The sequence below is a fragment of the Cyprinus carpio genome, chromosome A5 (genome assembly GCF_018340385.1).
Source record: "Cyprinus carpio isolate SPL01 chromosome A5, ASM1834038v1, whole genome shotgun sequence".
NCBI lineage: Eukaryota > Metazoa > Chordata > Actinopteri > Cypriniformes > Cyprinidae > Cyprinus > Cyprinus carpio.
The window spans coordinates 16263988-16281871 of record NC_056576.1 but is presented as its reverse complement, the minus strand read 5'-3'; the positions used below and the strand labels follow the sequence as shown (position 1 = coordinate 16281871).

The window sequence follows — 17884 nt, the reverse complement described above, 5'->3', positions numbered from 1 at the left end:
ATTTTATTTATTCCTACCTTGGGATGTATCACATATTTTGCATGTTAAATAGTGTGTTTATTAGACAGGGGTACTGCCTTGAATAAAGCTTTAAGCAATATATACTTGATATACTTGATGTACTGTACATTTGTCTCAAATCTAAATATCTTAAATAGTACAAAACATAGAAAAAAAATAAAAAAAAGAAAAAAAACTAAACATAACATAATTTCATTAATTATTAAATTTCACATACAGTTAGTATGTAGTTTATAGTATGTATTAATGTTAGAAATTTTGTCATGTGATTTTGTCAGTTTATTCTTTTTTATTCTATTTTTATCCTTTTTTGTATTTAAACTGATTTAATTCCTGTTTTCAAATTTCTAAAAATATTTTTTTAGTATGTTATCAGTTTTATGCAGTATGACGCACAAACGTATGTTTTACACATTTTGAAAGACAGAAGAAATGTAATTATCATTTTGGAGGAAGTCTGTGAGCATCACATGAAAAATACCTTACAGTGATGTGCCGGTTGACGTCACGCATCTCCTCCTGTCGTCTTCCGGCTGAAAATAACAACAGCTTTGCCCAAACCGACCGCGATCCACAGAGTTCGAAGTGTGAAAGACACCGCTGTGCCAGACATGGCTGGCTTTGTGAATAAGTTGAGTTCTTACACCTTAACTCAGTTAAACGAACTGCTCGAAGATGACGAAAAACTCAACAAATTTATCGACGACTCGGACGAGGTAAGTTTATTTTTCTCGTGAAGAGCTTCGCGAAGTTAACGTGGCGAGTTTATGTGTATTTGAAAAAGCCCCATTTTATACAGATGTAGGCCGTGTTTATTAGTATTATATATTTTTAAATGGCTTGTTTTAAAAATACATTTTATTGGGAACTGTTTAAATTTGAACGTTTCTGCTCGTGACTTCAGTTTGGTACGTTTTTGACGTCGCGGAAATATGACTACGTTAAGTGTTATGATGTCATTCGTTGAACAACATATTTTCAGTAACTTAAGCCAAAGTGACCTTATCACTGAAGCAGAAACTGCTCGACCAGCCTTATCTAAACATGCCCATGAGTTAGGAATATGCATTTGTCCTGTTGTTCTTGTATTTCACCCGTCAGTGATGCAAGTCATTTGTCGTGATCCTCTTTTGCAGAAAGACGTTGGTCTTGTGTAATTTATATATTTATTAGTATTATTTATTTGTAGAGCTTCACTTTTTGTTACTTTTATGAAAACATATTTCGCTGTCATGTCTTGGAGGAAACCTTGGGAATCAGAGCATGAGCCTTTTTATGTTAATTTTTATTATGCCAGGCACTAGCAATATTTTCTGGAAACATTTATTGATTATTTACCTTGTGTAGTTTTAATTTAAAAATAAACATGATATATTTTTTGTTGTTTTTATTTACAATAATACTATAGTATTTCATTATAGTATTTTCATAATGTATCATTTTGTATTTTTCTATTAAAATTGCATATTAACAGGTGATTTCAGGTCATTTGGTTTTCAATCAAAGTTTCATATGAATTATAATTGCTGATGCATAACCATAAACATATTCACATCTCATGAGACAACATGCTGAGCTTTGCCAATGCACACAATATCAGTACCGTTCTGACTTACTGTGTAAGTTCAAAGTTTTGCTCAATTGTGTTTGCATATCGTCAATTAGACAGTAGTACTCTGGACATGTTCACAGTTTTGTGCTGATTTGACCTCCAAATTCATTGAAAAATGTCAGCCTTGAATCAGTATGTGTCATAGGAGCAAGTTTGATCTGGCAGTATTCTGATTTAGTGCTATAAACGGTCATTTATTTATAAGAAACTTTCTTAACTGCTTATCTGTGGCTGTTTAAATAAACATACTTCTTAAAAGTACGCGTTCTTAAATATTGGCTTTCACTGAAATTGGTAACTGACAGAAATGGGTTAGTGCTGGAATGGTGCTCCAGAAGCCATATATATAGTAACATTTCATATGTAGACTGTAATTATCTGCCACATTAAACAATGGTTGCGGACCTGTTAACTGGTCTACACCTCTTTTAGAAAGCGATGTGAACGTTATATGATGAATAGACCTATCCTTTTTAATCAGATTTGGAGAGAACTAGCCTTGTGTAATCAGTGATGAGCAATAATTTGCTTTTCGCAAGCAATGTTGGTGTATTACCAAGAGAACTGGATGCAGTATCGTCTGTCAACGTTAATGTGATATGACTGGTGATTTCAGCTTTCTTTGTGTTAGATACTGACTTGTATATTTTGAGTGCTTGTCTGGGTATTTAATTTATTTTTGACCCAATTTAATACATAGGACATCCCAGCACAGGCCGTGTAAAAGCTCAGAAGAACAAATGTTTCCTGACCTGCCAGCTGACATAGACAGGCATTTGAGAAACATGCAAACTCTCTCACCTCTTTCTGTTATGCACTCTGACACATGATCTCTAAACTGAAACTGCAGAAGTGCACCTGTTGAAAATGGAGGACAGTTAAATACTGTTCAGTGTTCCTCATGGTGGTCATAGGTTATTGAGTCACTAGAGGTGGCATGTTGCAATGTATTTTTTTTTTTTTTTTTTTTTTTTTTTATGAGCTTCTTGGAAATGGGATCTTATTTCTGAAGAGGTTTTTTTTTTGGTGATGTGTGACTGCATTTTGTACAGCCTGAAACCTTTACCAGTGACCCCCCTGGTTATTAATAATTCCTTCTTTGGGGCTGTAACATGCCTCTGCAGCAGCAATAAGTACATTGTGATCATCCGGTACAAGGAGAGGCTTAAGGTGGAGTGACCTATATATCAAAGGCCAGCTGATTCAAATCAATCTGTGTATAACTAGTTTTAAGCCTCTTAACTGATTCTCAGTGGTGAATCTTTTTTATATCCATATTAGGGTTGCACGATTAATTAAATGGGATTGTCATGCGCATCTTGTCAGTAAAGCTGGTTCTGTGATTAGTAGTAAATCTCCATCACGTGATTTCAGATGGAGAAGCATTTACTACACAGAGCCGTAATTCACTTACAAGCTACGCAAAATCACGTTCATAATTCGAAGATGATTTAATCACGAGATTATGAAATCGAAGAAATCGTTCTGCAATTATGAAAGCTTTTGCGTAAGTTGTCAGTGAACTATGGGTCTGTGTAGTAAATGCTGTTCCATCTGAAAGCACGTAAAAATACCTCATTTAATAACATGTTTTTACTCCAAACTATGGCTGCACGATTAATCGAAATTAAGAAGCATAGGCAATAAATCGCGATTATTTACTGCTGATCACAGAACCGTGCTTCACTGAAAGATGCGCATGACAATCACAGCTTCTGCCTTATCGCGATTTATCACCTTTGCAATTTAATTTTGATTAATCAAGCAGTCCTAATCCATATAAACAATTAGGTTTGTTGTCAAATGTCTAATTTCTGTGATTTGTATAGAACAGCTGTACGTAAGCGACTATGACTGAACAACCCTTAAAGATTACCAGGTCTCTAATTGAACACCTGTGGGATGAATTGAACTATGAAACGGAACTCATTGCCTATCATTGGCGCCTGACTTCACTGATGCTCTTGTGTCTCAGTGGGAGAAAATCCCTCCATCTATGTTTCAGCATCTACTGGAAAATCTACCAGCAAGTGGGAGTTTTTATAGCTGCAAAGGGAGGACCAACTCCCTATTAATGGTTGTAGTTTTGGATTTAAATTTTTTGGGTTTATGCATTTTTTGGTCCTGTGGTGTTTTTGGATTGAATGCTTTTAACTTTTGTAATGATATGAGGGAAAAGTCCAGTGCCAGCAATTGCTGATGATCATTTAATCTTTGATAGGGTTTACAAAACCTAGTTATTTTGACATTTGAAAACTTTAGAAATGGGCTGCACAAACAAATAACTAATTTCAACAACATTATCCACCTTATTTTCCCTGTAAGAGCGGACACAGCCTTTTGTAAATTTAATGGGTCTGGCTTCCGGTGTCAAGCTATTTTTAGCTGTACAAAACAGCTTGTTTTGCTGCTTGATATTAAAAACTGGCGTGTCTTACCATATTATTTTAATGTATTATCATAACTATGAACACACATGTTTGTAGTGCAATCAGTTTACTGCACTTTGTTATTCTTCTCGTTATTTCCCTACAGTGGCTAACGAAACAGAAGTCTTGCACATTCACAGAAAACAGCTTACTTCCGCATTGAAAAATAAGGTGGACATGACCAAAATCTACATTAGTTCGCATTCAGAATTTGTTGCAAACACTCGATGGAGGTTTGAAGTGAGACTGAGTAAAAGTGTACTATTAATTTTATAAATAGTATTACGTAGCTTAATGCTAATGTTAGCTCTAATGCACCTGTTACCCTGCTGCATTTAAATTTCATGATATATTCAATCAAAAGAATTCACATAAGGTTGTTAAAAATGTTTTGTTTTCTAGAAAGACACTTTGTAATAAGTGGATAAATGTATTTTGGAACAAAAGGATTTGTGGACCAGGAGACTATAAGGAGTGGATAAAGATTTTCAATTTCATGTCATGTTCACGTACACTGCAAAAGGACCCCTTTTAGCTCTTATGTTGTATTTAATTCATTGTTCAACAGGTTTGTTTTGGTAGAATTTAACTTGATAATTGTCATTTTCTTCAATCATCTAATAATTAGAACACCTAACACACATTGTGTGTAAAAAGTGTTTTTCAGCCAGTTGAACGGTGGGTACAGTGTGTGCACATGGTCAGGATAGTCTCATTTTGAGCCAGGAAAAACCTTGTGCTGCTCTGTCGTAGTTTGGAAAGTAATGTACATGGGTTATAGATTTCACCTTCACTTTCCACTGCCCACATACCATGTTATTTACCCTTATCTTGACATGTACCTGACAGTTTACTTTGTCACCTGGAGATGCAGCATGATGCTGTGTGAAATTTTTAAAACTGTCAAGTGAAAATATTTACTTGTCTAGTGATATTTACTTGTCATTGTGACTTTGATTTGTTTTTGTTTTTTTTCACAAGGCATGACACAGTAAATTCTCCTTCTGACATTTTTTTGATTTAAACTACTTTTGGGGTCAGTATGATTTTTTTCTTAGAAGTCTCTTATGTACATCAAGTCTGCATTTATTTGATCAAAAATATTGTGAAATAGTATTACTATTTAAAATAAAAACAGTTTTTAAATGTAATTTATTCCTGTGATGCTGAAGCTCTTCAGTGTCACATGATCCTTCAAAAATCATTCTAATATGCTGTTTGGTGCTCAAGAATCGTTTTATTATTATTATTATTATTATTATTATTATTATTATTATTATTATAGCAATGTTGAAAACTTGCTTAATTTTTTTTTGTGGAAATCGTGACAGTTTTTATTTGAAATATATATATATATAAAATTTAAATTTGATTGATAGATATATATATTATATATATATATATATATATATATATATATATATTTTTTTTTTTTTTTTTTTTTTTTTTTTTTTTTTTTTTTAATTTATTGTATTAACTTAATAAAAAAACCAACTAATTTAAATGTCTTAACTGTAATTTTTGATCAACGTAATGCGTCCTTGGTGAATGAAGGTGTTAAAAAATCTTACTGATCCAAAACTTTTAAATAGTAATCTATGTCAAAATCCATATATATACTCATTGTTTATTGGGTAACAATTTCTTTGTGTGTTCTCAGATTAAAGGACTACAGCAGAACAAGGAGATGACCCTGGCTAGTAACCGTCATCTTGCTGAGCAGAACCTTAAACTCCAACCCATACTTGAACACCAAAAGAATGAACTGACCAGGCGGTCCCGGAGCCTACAGGAGCTATTTGAGGCCTATCAACTGCGCAAGTCCACTCTAGGTAAAATACTTACTTACTACTTAAAACTAACTTAATACTAGGATTAAAATGTAATTTCCTTTATTTCTCTGCCTTTCTGTGTAGCATATGTCTCTTACAATAACTCTTATAAACTTGTTTTGTATATTGTGGTTATGTCCTTTATTTATGTGCCTGGGACTATTTCTACCATATGTAACTTTGAAAAGCTGTAGTGGAAGCAATGTAAATGTGTAAAGCGTCCCTATAGGCTTTAACATGTTAATGTTGTTGTGGCGTGTTAACTTAGTCATCTTTTCCATCTATAAGATAACTCCCCGAAGGGCCTGTTTGTCAGGTTTTACATGTAATTTTCACAAATTCTTAGGCTTTGTGCACCACTTCCCTCTATATGTCTCTCTCTTTTCATGGAAACAGAAGGCAGAACTAAATGATAGCAGATGACTGTCAGAGCTGAAAAGGATCTGTGACTTTAAAGAGAACAGGGAAGGGTATTCAGTGTCCCTCCATGCCTCTTTTCACTGTGTGTTCTGATATCATGAATAAAACGCTGTCACTGATTACTCTTTGTGACACGGCGGTTGCCTGGAAGCTGATTCCAAACAGCGGACTAACACTTGTTTCATTTTACCATCTGTACACTCAGTGTCATCTGGCTTATGCTTTGACTTATGGTGTTTGACGTAACTGAAGTACGTGTTGGAAGCCTTGCTGTCTCCCACTCCCTCTGAGCTGGATCTTGTATTTGATCTGTGCTGTAGAGCAGGACTGGGTCATTAAATTAGTATCCATTGTGTATAAAATGTGCTGATTTCTTTTAATGAGCTTTTGTCCATTTAAAATTTTCCTCCTTTGTTTGTACACTTTTGTTTAAGTGTGGCATCAGTTATCTTTTTTTCAGAAAGAATGCATAATATTGTATTTGTAATTTTAGTTTTTTTAAGTAAGGCATAAGGTACATCCAGCCGGTTGTTACTGCAGAATAACCCCGACAGGGTGATCAGGACCTGACGCGAAGCAGGAGTTATTCTGCGATAACAACTGGCTGGATGTACATTATCCCACTTATTACACGGCTACTTGCCACATAAGTAAATAATTAGACAAGAAATTAATATTGATTTGAATTGAAATATTTGAACGCAAGCTTCCGTGAACACAGCAGTTGCGAGCAAGCGGCAAGTTCAAGCTCGACGGACATTTGAGAGAAACGGTGCAGTCAAACCACTTATTACACAACATTTCACCACATAAATAATTATGGCGATAAAAGATTTAAGATAAAAAATTTTTTAAATCTTACCAGTTTGTTAGTTATCTTATCCATTACAGTGAACAAAACAATCATAGCAAAATGGCAGTAGTTGCGTTTGTATGAAACTCGAGAGCGAGTGTGCAATACCAGGATGACATAATTTAATAACTGTACACAATTTTTAATCGAGTTTTAATATTTTATTAGCTAAACAAACACAAAGCTTCCACCAAGAAAAAAAAAATGTTTCTGGCAAGAGTATAGCACCGACTTCAGTTACACGGATGAGCCTTTGTTATTGGTTTTTACCGGTTGCTTTTGAGGGATAACATACTTGGAATGTTGCAACTGACCAATCAGAATGAAGTATTCCACAGAGCCGTGTAATAATTTGAAATAATATTTCAGAACATTTACCGGTTTTACTCTATTTTGATCAATTAAATTCAGCATTGGTGAGCATAAAAGTCTTTTTTAATAAACATTAAAAAATATTATTGTCGGTAAAATTTTATAAGATAATAAAAGTAATATTGCTTTTTGTTAATGTATACTGTGACTGTATATTGAAATAATTCAATAACATTCTTTCTTAAATTAATATTCTGGCATTTAGTTTAAAATCACCCAAATTAAGGATTTTAGTATACATAAATATCAAGATGTATATCAAATATTGAATTTTTTTTATTTATTTAAAAGATGTGGCTTAGCCTTCTAGTGTAGCAGTATTACATTTCAGATTGAGATGAGTTAAGATGAGTTTTCGTGTGAAACTGACTTTTGTGTAAGTTTATCTATCACTTTTCACTTCCAGCCCTTCACATCAGAGTCTCACCCTCCTTGAGGACTAGTTTCTGTTTGTTATTTTTGTGTAGATTAAATAAACACGATGAACTGACGTCTGTGTACAGATGGAGAGAAAGATAGTGGCTTTGGTGAAATGTAGGTTACCCACTTTCCCAGGCTGGGGTGGTTATCTGTCCCAGATAAGGATTTACTGAATCTGAGCAGCAGTCGCAGTTGCAGCAGCAGTGCCAGTGCATCTGGACAGGGTTGCCGGCAGGCTGGCCAGTCAACCATTCACTTGACGCAGATAAACAAAAGTCCTAGTCTTCAGGCTAAATTGTGTGGTGAGGATCCTGTGTGTACATTAACCCGCCGTCACCCCTATTCCCAAAGCTGAGCCATAACAACTGAGCAGCTCTGTGGGGGTATTTCAGCGTGACGGTTCATTCTGATGCTGCTGTGGAGCTGATCTCTAGAGTAACAGTGTGGCTTTGTGCCCTGAGCAATGTCAGAAACAAGGCTTGGAGAGGGGGAAGGAGTATGCCCACACAAACACGGACACACACATTCAGTATTTTCTCTTTGTCTGCTCTCTCACACACACACACACACACACACACACACACACACACACACACACACACACACACACTTGCTCAGAGCACAAAGTAAGCTGGGCTGGCTGTAAACTGATAGCAGTCTCATGATCTACGGGATGTTTGCAATGAAATACAAGCATTGCATTGTGGGATACATGCAGTATGCTTTGTTGTATAATGTTTATTTAGGCAAATATAGTAGGTCATTTAGGCAAATCTAATGGGAAAATTTGCATATTGTGCCCATTTTAGAAAGTAGTCTATTGTAGTATGGTATTATGTTCATGTGCACTTCACCAAAGTCTGATTGGGAAATGGAAGAGAACACGCAAACTGATGATTCATTCTGCATAAAAATGTTTTTTATTCTGGGCAGAGGTTTTTATTTGCTCTACAATTCACATTTGAAACGGTAAATAAGGCAAAGGTAATAAAGTGGGCACTTGTTAACTTGGAAAAACAGATCTCATTCAGGTGTCCACAGCTTCCTATCTCTAAATTAGCCAAAACGTCACAACCTGTTTCATCCGGAGTTTAGTGTGTTACTTTATTCCACAGTAGTAGGACAATAGTGATGATTGCATTGGTGTAATAAACACAAACCTTTATTTAAAAGGCCTTGCCCTTCCTTTCTTTCCTGCTCCTCTTTCATCTGTCATCCTAAGAGGAACAGTTTTTAAGTCGTGTTTACTGTCAATCTCAGTTTGTTGCCAAAGCATGCAGATCTCTATTCGAGTACATTGATTCATACAGTTGATAAGTCTGTAACTGATTCTGTTGTGTTATATGTGCAAGAGAAACAAGTGCACAGCTGCCAAAGACTAGTTAGCTGGTGAAGTGGATCTGCTTACTATAGAGTTAACAAAAGTTATCATGAGTATTGTAATGTTTGAAGCGACCTGGAAGATACCTGGAAGATTTAAAAATGAGCGCCACATTCATAAATCCATAAGATCTTACCTTCCTGCTGTGGACATACTGATGTGAATTTTTGCTTATGAAACTCCAAGAGACAAAACAAAATCATTAAAAAAATATCCCTGTATTACCCCTATAGCCGCCATCTTGTGTCATTCACACATCACATTACAGTTGAGCAGATCTTCAAACAAAGAAAGTGGACAGGGACAACCATTTCACAGTATTTAATACATGAACACACACATATATGTAAAACTATTAGATTATTTTTTTTAATTCCATGCTAAACAATTTGACTTGGATTGAGTTGAGAAGTGAAGTTCAAAAACGACTTTTCCTTGAATGCCAATTGCATGTAGAATAATATGAGTACAGATTAAAATTTTGCCATTTACATATTTTAACCCGAATTATTCACAAGCTGTAATCTAAAATAAATACAACAGTTAACAATTAAATCCAAATGCATGTTTGATGAAAATAGAAACACTGGCTCACAACACCATAAAACACGGAAGAGTAGGGTACTGAAAAGAGGCGATGATAAACAAGGTAAATGGCAAATCATCAATCAGCCAATCATAAGTATCAGCTGACTGTTTAAGAACAAGCAATGAGTCAGTTATAGCCTGTCATTCGAAAGAGGACAGAAAATAGGCATTGGTCTTATTGATTATAATGGGAGCATTCAGGTTTTGTTGCATCGCTCAGTTTGTCCTGGCTAATGTAATTAATTACAGAACTTTTAAACTGAAATAAACAGTGACTACTCCACATGTCTTCATTTCATTAGTGTTTACTTCGATTATGACTTTTGCCAGATTAAGGTAATCAAAAATTTGTGTTTACATGGTAGATTCTTAATCAGAGTATTGTCTTTTTCGTATTAAAATCGGAGTATTGTTGTCCATGTAAACGTACTCAGTGTTTGCTACCAGGAAAACAAAACCATATTTTTTTGGTATCTGCAGTTGAGAACTGCAACGATAAATTGTAAATGACAGCTAACAGTGTTTAATTTGATCAGATTTGTAAAGAAACAGCATTACTGAGCAGTTTCCAATGTTGTAGTTCAGTAGTAATGTGGTAAACATGGCAAGAGCAGCCTGTTAAGTGGTTAGATGACATGTAGAGTTATGGATGGTTGAATACAACAACAACAATACATAATGACACTTTTGTAAGTTGCCTCTGCCAGGAAAATAAATGTAAATAGATGTAAATCGGTAAAGGGAGTGGCCATATGTAATGAATTAAAAGCATTCAAAGTGCTGTGTGAGATGTCCGACAGTCTTAATCCATGATTGAATCAAAGCATATATTGATTCTTTTAATCTGCAGACTTTACTACTTACTCATATGTTTTAATGCATTCCATTATAGGAGGTATACAATATTGGTTTGTGATTTCAAATCTCTTTTTGTTCTCAAATAATTTTTCCTCTGTTGTTGTTGTATTAGACCATCCATAACTCTACATTTCATCCAACCACTTAACAGGCTGGCTGCTCTTGCCTTGTTTACCACATTACTACTGAACTACAACACTGCACACTGATCAGTAATGCTGTGTTTCTTTACAAATCTGTTAAGTGTAGAATATTACACGTTTCTCTCATGATAATGAATGGCTGTAATGTAAGTTGTGTAATTTAAGCATACATTAAATTGATTTCTGACGCAAGTGTCTGTTGACCTCTGAGAATTTCTGACAGGCGTGTCCAGTTGTACTGTGAAATCTGAAGCCACGGCTCCTGAACTGAAAGGTGAAACACACCCTGTTGATGCCTTGGCAGATTTACTTAAGGCATGCACGAGTTGGCAAATTTATATTGCTGCCTTTCATGTAGCACTACGGCTAAAGCCAAAAGATGGCACTTTCCTTCATCCCTAACATGTTTCATACCTTTTCAGACTAAAACAAGTTTCCTAAATTCCTACATTATTCCTCATTTCAGTATCAGATAATATCTTGTTTACATGTAAAGTAATGCATTTGGCAGACGCTTTTATCCAAAGGGACTTGCATTGAATTCTTGGGTTCTTGCTTTCTTAGGGAATTGAACCCATGACTGCGGCATTACCAACACCATGCACTACTGTTTCAGCTACTGGAAGGCAGTGATTAATTGTCTTAATATTTCAAATATCTTAATTATAACACATTTTGCTTTTCTTTCTGTCCCATCACAGACGACAGATCTGGAAACACTCCCTTGGACACATTGCTTGCACTCCTACAAGCAGAAGGGGCCAAAATCGAGGAAGAAACTGAGGTACCTCCATTATCATAAAGCCTCAACACTTTTTCGAAGTTGCACTAGATATCTGCTGAGGATTGTTCAACATCTGATTTACTCATTAGTCAATGCTCATGCTATTATTTCTCTCTTTTTCCCTCCTTTTCCAATCAGAACATGGCTGATTCACTCCTCGATGGTGCGACCCCCCTGGACACATTCATCGACGAGTATCAGAGTAAGAGGAAGCTGGCGCACATAAGGAGAGTCAAGATAGAGAAGCTCCAGGAAATGGTGCTGAAAGGACACCACATGGCCCTGGTTGCACCTCAGCCCTCTCGCTCTCAGGACCTTCCCTCCAGGCCAGCCGCTCTCCATATAGAGGTCAATGCTTCCCCCACGCCGATGCCCCGGCGGGCTCCTCCTCTTCCCCCTGTTAAAGTCACCCAAACTCCTCCTGCTCAGCCCACCGCTGCCGTCTCCTACCCTTCTACCTCTGCATTCACTCCGGCCTCTCCATACCCCCCTATTCCCCCTAGAGTAGGAAACACGCCACCCATTCTCAACCAGGGATACCCCAACATGTACATGCAGCAATATGCCCCACCCGTGCCCCAGAGACCCCCTCCACGTATGGCACCCCAGCCAGGCTTCATCATACAGTGAGCAAGGGACATTATGGTCTATGGAGAAAAAACAAAGTGCACACTGGACATTCATTCAAGCCTTTTGTAGGTCCTTCAAGCTGCATGTTATAAAATATTGTGCGCCAAGTTGGAGTCTTGTCATGTGTAAAATTAACAAGACTTTTCTGCAATCAAAGGGGCATCTGCAACAGGATCTTCAATTTGCACTTTAGACCACTTTTGTATTTGATCAGTCATGGTTGGTTTTGGAGTCTGCCCTTCTCAGTGGTGTTAGATCAAGTAAAAAAGTTTGACATGAGCAGCAGGGGCTTCCATACATAATGAAGATATCAGAGTTCAAGAACAGGCATTCTGTTAGGCCATCTACACAGATATGAAGAGCTACGATTTGATGTTTTAATTTCTGTTTGAGTTCATGCTAGTATGTCAGTTCAACCACTTTAATATCTTCTGACATTTCACACCGGAAAAGGCTGCTTTAACAAAAAGGTAATACCTATGCAAACAGACTGAGACCGAACTGTGCTGAGTTTTTTGGGGGGAAGAAACAAAACCATTTTTTGCTCTTCAGGTTTTTTCAGACCTGCAGCCAAAGATGCTATTTGTTTTTCCAGTGGATCCAGTTTTGTGCTGGTAGCAGTAAAACAGATTTAATACAAATCTGAGTTAAATGTGGGTGAAATCATCTGGTACTGATGTGGTGAATGGAGTATGAGTGATGGAGAGGGGCTTTATGTCTCAGATACAAGCTAATTCGCGCTAATGGATGGAGCTTATTGGCTAGAATTTGAAAGGAGTGAAATTGAATGATAGTATGTGTGGAAAAATAATTTAATGTGCTAATCTTTTTTTTAGGCTTGAGTGTGAACATTTGTGAAGCATACGTGCTTATGCTGTCATTACCGTGCATTTAAACTGTCGCTGATGCATATTTACCATTTTAATGTTTATTTCTAACACCATAATCCTCCTTGTGTTTAGTTTTGCCATCTGGCGTAAAGATGTTCATTGGAGATGTGTTTCCTTTCCATAAGCCCCCACATTTTAAATGATATTTAATATATTCAAACTAATATAGCCATACCATATAAAATTGCACTTACCTACACCATCTGGTCTGTTACATATCATATCTCTGTCCTTAATATGTAGTATAACCTTTAATTGTGCCTTTTGTTTTCACCCTGGATCTGTTTTCATTGTCTGTTCATGCGTCTGCCGCTGAAGTAGCCACTTTGTGCCTATGCTGGGTATTAAGATGAAGACTTGTTCACTGTGGTGAGGAGTGTGTTTGTGCTTCGTATAACTCCTTGCCTTTCTGTTCTATAGCAAATTTATTAATGTTTAGAAATTTATTTTTCAAAGTATATGCCGTTTACACAGGTACATATTTACAAGTGCCCTTTACCTAAATATCAATTGTTTATGATTTACCAGTTAGAGCCATAATTGGGTTGCCTCAAATTCAGGAAGCTGACATGATAGAAACATTGTTTGGATGAAGTCCTCTCTTTAATCACTGGTGCTACTACATTCATTTAATGAGCTGAACCCAGATGATGTTACTATGCAGGCTCTGTTTGAATATCTGCTTATTATGATGATGCTTATGAGCACCAGATCGAGAGGTGGAATTATCTGGGTTCCTCATGAATCAGGCTGTATTATTTCTAGACATTGACTAAATACCTGTGAAAACTATTATGTGCTATGACAGGAATGCACACAATCTGGAAAAACCAGCTTCCACCCTTAAAAAAAGTTTGTATGTTTGTATCAACATGGTCTTTCTTTTCTTAGAAATGATAATGATCGCAAGGCTTGTAAAAGGTTACTTGGCTCTATGCGTTTGCTGGCAATAAAATAGTGTTTTGTACTTTCCTAATGTAAAATATGCAGACTAAGTGCTAGGTAATACTGAAAGTGGTAGACATGGTAAATGGAACTGACATCTCTATTTTAAAGATAATAAATGATATCCCATCACTTTTTTGTGAGTTCAACCTCCATGTCTTTTATTCAGGAATGAGGGTTATGTTCTTTTTAATTATTGAAAATACAATATAGTTCCATGTATAAATCATACACTGTATAAATCTAACAAAGAATTTGACTCCCCCTAGTGGATTCAAGTGAGTACACAAAGTAGTGTCATCCTCTCTGAACCATATTCGACTTGGTTGGCCTGCTGTAATAATGACAAAACTGCTTGTTTTCTTACCTTTTTATTATCAGACAAGATAGATTATCTGAGCATATCAATAATAATTTTATAATTTGTCATCATACAGCACAAAGTTTGCTGAGGCCCCCTATTTGGCCCTAGTTGAGCAACGTTTTGCAGTTAAAGTGAATCTTTCCATTTTATAAATATTTAAATGCTCTTAGGATAGAGGAAAAGAAGCAGTGATGAGCTATTCATGTATTTTTGCTCCAAAAAATTGGGTGCATGCATTTTATAATGGTGCTGAAATATTGTTTACCAGTTAAACAGCTGACTTTTGCACACATTGAGAGTTATAACTAATTAATTATACAACTAACAAGTGTTTATGCAATAAATGTAGTGGTTTTGCATTATATGTAGTAACCACTATGCATATACAGTAGGTAAATGATTTTATCATTTACAGCTTCTGCTAAACGCTGAAACATAATTCTCTTAAATATTATGTGGAAAATATTATCTGAGACTAACACTTTCCTATATTTTTTTTTATAAACATGACATAAAATCTGAGAAAAATAAAAACACATAATTATTCCACTTGACCAGTTTAGCTTTAATTGTAATCAAATTTATTGTTAAAAAAAGTTAAACATACTTAAAGGGTTACTCCATCCCAAAATGAAAATTTTGTCATTAATCACTTACCCTCATGTCGTTCCAGACCTGTAAAAACTTCGTCTTCGGAACACAATTTAAGATATTTTGGATGAAAACCGGGAGGCTTGAGACTGTCTCATAGACTGCCAAATAAATAACAGTGTCAAGGTCCAGGAAAGTATGAAACGCATCATCAGAATAGTCCATCTGCCATCAGTGTTTCAAACGTAACGTTATGAAGCGACGATAATACTTTTTCTACACGAAGAAAACAAAAATAACGACTTTATTCAACAATTCCTCTCCTCTGTGTGTCCCCATATCAGCGTAGTGCCGTTTTGGCGATTCTGAGCAGTATGCAAGCAGCGTTCAATCTTCTGTTTCAGCCGCACTGCACCGATGCGCTGTTTTCTTTCAAAACAAAGCGTAAATACACGTAAAAAAAAAAAAAAACGTATCCTTGTGGCGCGGCTGATACACAACAGCGTAAGCCGCTGCTCAGATTTGCCAAAATGGCGCTACGCTGATTTGGAAAGACACAGAGGAGAGGAATTGTTGAATAAAGTTGTTATTTTTGTTTTCTTCGTGTACAAAAAGTATTCTCGTCGCTTCATAATGTTACAGATGAATCACTGATGGCAGATGGATGCTTTTCATACTTTCCTGGACCTTGACAGTGTAAGTTACTTGGCAGTCCAGTTTTCATTCAAAATATCTTAAATTGTGTTCCGAAGACGAACAAAGATGTTACGGGTTTGGAACGACATGGGGGTAAGTGATTAAAGGGGTCATATGATGCTTTTTTAAAGATCATTATTTTGTGTATTGGTGTAACAGAATATGTTGACATGCTTTAATGTTCAAAAAACATTATTTTTTAAAATACTGTACATTATTGTACAGGTCCTTCTCAAAAAATTAGCATATTGTGAAAAAGTTCATTATTTTCCATAATGTAATGATAAAAATTAAACTTTCATATATTTTAGATTCATTGCACACCAACTGAAATATTTCAGGTCTGTTATTGTTTTAATACTGATGATTTTGGCATACAGCTCATGAAAACCCAAAATTCCTATCTCAAAAAATTAGCATATCATGAAAAGGTCCTCTAAACAAGCTATTAACCTAATCATCTGAATCAACTAATTAACTCTAAACACCTGCAAAAGATTCCTGAGGCTTTTAAAAGCTCCCAGCCTGGTTCATTACTCAAAACCGCAATCATGGGTAAGACTGCCGACCTGACTGCTGTCCAGAAGGCCATCATTGACACCCTCAAACGAGAGGGTAAGACACAGAAAGAAATTTCTTAACGAATAGGCTGTTCCCAGAGTGCTGTATCAAGGCACCTCAGTGGGAAGTCTGTGGGAAGGAAAAAGTGTGGCAAACAACGCTGCACAACGAGAAGAGGTGACCGGACCCTGAGGAAGATTGTGGAGAAGGACCGATTCCAGACCTTGGGGGACCTGCGGAAGCAGTGGACTGAGTCTGGAGTAGAAACATCCAGAGCCACCGTGCACAGGCGTGTGCAGGAAATGGGCTACAGGTGCCGCATTCCCCACAGAGAAGCAGCACTGGACTGTTGCTCAGTGGTCCAAAGTACTTTTTTCGGATGAAAGCAAATTTTGCATGTAATTCGGAAATCAAGGTGCCAGAGTCTGGAGGAAGACTGGGGAGAAGGAAATGCCAAAATGCCTGAAGTCCAGTGTCAAGTACCCACAGTCAGTGATGGTCTGGGGTGCCATGTCAGCTGCTGGTGTTGGTCCACTATGTTTTATCAAGGGCAGGGTCAATGCAGCTAGCTATCAGGAGATTTTGGAGCACTTCATGCTTCCATCTGCTGAAAAGCTTTATGGAGATGAAGATTTCGTTTTTCAGCACGACCTGGCACCTGCTCACAGTGCCAAAACCACTGGTAAATGGTTTACTGACCATGGTATTACTGTGCTCAATTGGCCTGCCAACTCTCCTGACCTGAACCCCATAGAGAATCTGTGGGATATTGTGAAGAGAAAGTTGAGAGACGCAAGACCCAACACTCTGGATGAGCTTAAGGCCGCTATCGAAGCATCCTGGGCCTCCATAACACCTCAGCAGTGCCACAGGCTGATTGCCTCCATGCCACGCCGCATTGAAGCAGTCATTTCTGCAAAAAGGATTCCCGACCAAGTATTGAGTGCATAACTGAACATAATTATTTGAAGGTTTACTTTTTTTGTATTAAAAACACATTTCTTTTATTGGTCGGATGAAATATGCTAATTTTTTTTTTGAGATAGGAATTTTGGGTTTTCATGAGCTGTATGCCAAAATCATCAGTATTAAAACAATAAAAGACCTGAAATATTTCAGTTGGTGTGCAATGAATCTAAAATATATGAAAGTTTAATCTTTATCATTACATTATGGAAAATAATGAACTTTTTCACAATATGCTAATTTTTTTAGAAGGACCTGTAGGTCCTCTATGCTCCGACTCTCTCAAACGCATCGTTTTCTACAAAGTCCCTCCTTCTGACAAGCCCAGTCTGCTCTGATTGGCCAGCTGACCCAGTGCATTGTGATTGGCCGATCACTGCAAGCACTGTTGGAAATGTAATATGATAATAATAATTTAATCACTCCCTTGCTTTCCCATGGGACTTTCCCAAACCACTTTAAATAACCTTTGACCCCAAGAAAAATTCAAATTCATGCAAATGCTTGTTTATATATATATATATATAT

The 17884-nt window shown here is 36.5% G+C and overlaps 1 protein-coding gene across 1 annotated transcript; it reads left to right on the top strand.

Annotated features, from left to right (window-relative positions):
* Positions 1–519: 519 nt before the first annotated feature.
* On the top strand, positions 520–12450 carry LOC109073671 (vacuolar protein sorting-associated protein 37B-like). Its single transcript, XM_042755300.1, has 4 exons — positions 520–737; positions 5723–5894; positions 11631–11713; positions 11852–12450. The coding sequence occupies exons 1-4, from the start codon at positions 633–635 to the stop codon at positions 12341–12343; spliced, it is 852 nt and encodes a 283-aa protein (XP_042611234.1). The 5' UTR covers positions 520–632; the 3' UTR covers positions 12344–12450.
* The last annotated feature ends 5434 nt before the right edge of the window (positions 12451–17884 follow it).